The following is a 3,168-nucleotide window of genomic DNA, read 5'->3' on the forward strand; positions in this document are numbered from 1 at the left end:
GGGAGCTGCCAATCTGTTGGCGGCGGGCCAATAGCGGGACGAGATTCCCCCCCACCGTTTGCCGGGCGGGGGCGGGGCCGCGGCGGCACCGGGACCCACCGGACGGGAGGGGACAGGGCCCGGCCCCGGGGACGGAGCCCACCGGGGTTCGGCCGTGCCCGGTACCGGCTGCCCGCCCTCCAGAGGCGGCCCCCGCTGCCGCCCCGTTCTCCCTCTTCCCCAGCCCCGCCGTGCGCCGGCATCCCGGTGCGGAGCATCGTTCAACCGCCGCCGTTCCCCCGGCTCCCCCGTCCCCGCAGGTGAGGCCTCGCCCGGAGCGGCACCGGCACCGGGAGCGGCACCGGGAGCGGCACCGGGAGTTGTACGGGGATCAGCACCGGGAGCAGCACCTGGAGCAGCCGCCGCGTCCCCCCGGGACCCTCCCGGTGCCATGAAGGAGGACCGGGAGCGCCCCGCCGCCCTGGGTGAGGGATGCGGGTCCAGCCCGGCACCGGCCCCGGTCACATCCTGGCTGTGAGCGACGCCGGGGTCACCGGCGGTTGGCGGGAGCAGCCCCGTCGCACCCGGCCGCCGTGCGGTGCCATCACCGGCCGCCCCTCCTCTTGTCTCCGTGACAGGGTACGGCGTCACCAAACCCGACATCCTGGCCGAGGTGGAGCGAGGGGAGACGGAGGCGGCGACGGCGGGGCACTACGGGCAGCACCGGAGCCCCCGGCCACGTACGGCGCCCACCGGCCCCCCCCAGGGTGAGCGGGTCCCGGGAGGGACCGGGGGACGGGGGATCCCGCCAAACCGGAGGGCTTGGTCCCGCGGGACCCCTGGTGAGGGGCCGGCTCCCCAACACGCTCCTGTCTCCGCAGGGACGGAGGTGAAGAGCGAGGAGGGGGTGTCCCCGCCACCCGCGTCCCCCCCGTCCCACCGCACCGGCCCCGGCTGCAGCTTTTGTGGTGTCCCGGAGCCCAGACTGAACCCCGGTGCCAGTAACGGGGGGTTCCTGGCCCCGCCACCCCCCCTGGAGACCCGGTGCCGCCGCTCGGCCGAGCCACCGCTCGAGTGCACCGAGTGCGGCCGCGGCTTCTACGGGCACAAACCGGACCTGGTGCGGCACCGGCAGGCGCACGGCGGGGACGGCGGCTACGCCTGTGGCCGCTGTGGCAGGGGCTTCGCCGAGCCCGTGGGGCTGGGGGGGGCGAGCAGCCCCTGCCGCGCCCCTCCCGGCACTGGCCGCTCCCCGGGGACGGCGGAAGGGGGAGCGGCGGCGGCCCCCCCCCCAAAGGAGCGGAAGGAGCTGTCGCTGCCGGAGAAGGTGCGGGTGCTGGAGATGCTGGAGGGCCCCAAGGTGTCTCAGAGCGAACTGGCCAAGCGCTTCGGGGTGTCGCAGCCCCAGATCTGTCGCATCATCAAGAACAAGGAGCGGATCCTGAGCGAGTGGCACCGCAGCGGCCAGCCCGAGCACAAACGCAAGCGGGAAGGGAAGGAGGACGCGGCCCTCGAGGCCGCCCTGCTGCGCTGGGTGGAGGGCGCCCGCACCACCGACCTGCCCGGCACCGGCTCCCTCCTCCAGCTCAAAGCCAAACACCTCGCCCAGGCCCAGGCCCTGGGCCAACCCGACCCCCCGCCCGGCGGCGGCTGGTTGGCACGTTTCGGGGCTCGGCAGGGCAAGAAGCCGCCGGCAGAGAAAGGGGACGCAGAGCAGCCCACGGCCGAGTGCTGGGCTGGCGCGGTGCTGCCCGGCCTCCTCCGCAGCTACGCGCCCTCCGAGATCTACGTCTGCGGGGAGACGGGGGTCCCGCTCCCCACCGGCTCCCCCGGGAAGGGGGAGAGTGCCGGCGACCGGCTGGCACTGCTGCTCTGCGCCAACGCCGACGGCTCGGAGAAGGTCCCGCTGCGGGCGGTGGGGGAGAGCCCCCGGCCACGTTGCCTTCGGGGCGTCAACCTGGGGCAGATGCCCTGGAGCTACCGCGGCGGCGGCGGCGTGGCCGGGGTGACGGCCCCCCTCTTCGCCGAGTGGCTACGGGAGTTCAACGAGGGGATGCAGCGACGGGGGAAGAGCGTCCTCCTCCTCCTCGCCAAGGAGGAGGCGCGCCCCTACCTCCAGCTCTCCAACGTCAGGATGGTCTTCGTCCCGCCGGCCATCACCTTGGATGGCGGCATCGCCAACGACCTCAAGGGCCACTACCGGCGCCGGTGCCTGCGGTGGCCGCCGGCGGAGCGCGGCGCGGGGCAGCCCACCCTCCTGGATGCCCTGCACACGCTGGCACAAGCCTGGGGCGACGTGCGCCCGGGGCTCATCGCCAGCTGCTTCCGTGCCGCCGGCTTCAGCCCCGATGCCGGCCCCGAGGCCCCGACCCTCACCCCGGCGTCCGGCCCGCTCGGCCAGGAGGAGCTGGGACGTGACGGGGAGCCGGCAGATGGGGACGAGGGGACATCGGAGGGCGAGGAGGCGGGAGAGCCGGTGCAGCCCTGCCCCACGGAACGGGAGGTTTGGGGGAGCCTGGCCACGCTGCGGCGGTACCTGGAGTGCCGGGCCACCTCACCGGACCTCTTCCAAGCCTTCTACGAGCTGGAGGACGCCGTGCACATGGTGGCGGCCATCACTGGGCCAGCCCTGATGGGGGACACCCCTCTCCAGCAGTGAGCAGAGGGGTCAGACCTGTGCTGGTGACTGGAGCTCATCGGGGCCGTCACTGGACTGGCCTGGCCACCGTCCCCCGGCGGTGGTGGCAGTGCGGGCTGAGTTGTGCCGTGGGGTTTGCCGTGGGTCTGCGTGGTGCGGGGGCAAAGTGGGGAGCACCGTGCCCTGGGGGCTGCGGAGCCACCACCGCTTGAGGTGTCCCCCCTCGGGGCAGTGCCAGGGGCTGGTGACACGGAGCCGCTGCCAAAACCTTCTCCCTGGGGGGTGGCATCTGGAGCCCCCGGGAGCCACCGTGGAGGGGATTCGCCCTGAGTGGGGGGGTTGTGTCTGCCGGGGGAGGGGGGGACAGTGGCTCCCCATGGGGGTTTTGAGGGGGCCACCGGTGGCTGTCACCGTGCGGTGCCCCGAGGTTTGCAACAGGCATTAAAAAGGCAGAATTCAGCAAAGTGTGGATGGTGGTTGTTGGATTTTAATTTCATTTCCAAGCCCTGCCGTGAGCCCACCGGGGGTGGGGGTTCAGGGGGCTCCCCTGG

At 73.5% G+C, this 3,168-nt stretch overlaps 1 protein-coding gene across 2 annotated transcripts; it reads left to right on the forward strand.

The window, feature by feature from the left end:
• The first annotated feature begins 68 nt into the window (after positions 1 to 68).
• Positions 69 to 2,947, forward strand: LOC106896037 (tigger transposable element-derived protein 3-like). Of its 2 annotated transcripts, none has more exons than XM_014955744.1 (3): positions 69 to 161; positions 300 to 464; positions 618 to 2,947. In XM_014955744.1, exons 2-3 carry the CDS (start codon positions 431 to 433, stop codon positions 2,636 to 2,638), a joined length of 2,055 nt encoding a protein of 684 aa, XP_014811230.1. In that variant the 5' UTR covers positions 69 to 161; positions 300 to 430; the 3' UTR covers positions 2,639 to 2,947. The 2 variants fall into 2 exon arrangements, with proteins under 2 accessions (XP_014811230.1, XP_014811231.1); XM_014955745.1 differs by having other exon boundaries at positions 158 to 464; positions 618 to 746; positions 861 to 2,947.
• The last annotated feature ends 221 nt before the right edge of the window (positions 2,948 to 3,168 follow it).

The sequence above is a fragment of the Calidris pugnax genome, unplaced genomic scaffold (assembly GCF_001431845.1).
Source record: "Calidris pugnax isolate Ruff unplaced genomic scaffold, ASM143184v1 scaffold272, whole genome shotgun sequence".
NCBI lineage: Eukaryota > Metazoa > Chordata > Aves > Charadriiformes > Scolopacidae > Calidris > Calidris pugnax.

Excerpts from the sequence above, each read along its gene's own strand:
- LOC106896037 (XM_014955744.1), top strand. The coding sequence starts at position 431 with ATGAAGGAGGACCGGGAGCGCCCCGCCGCCCTGG. Across the intron at positions 465-617 it reads GGAGCGCCCCGCCGCCCTGG|GGTACGGCGTCACCAAACCC; the intron begins GTGAGGGATGCG and ends TCTCCGTGACAG.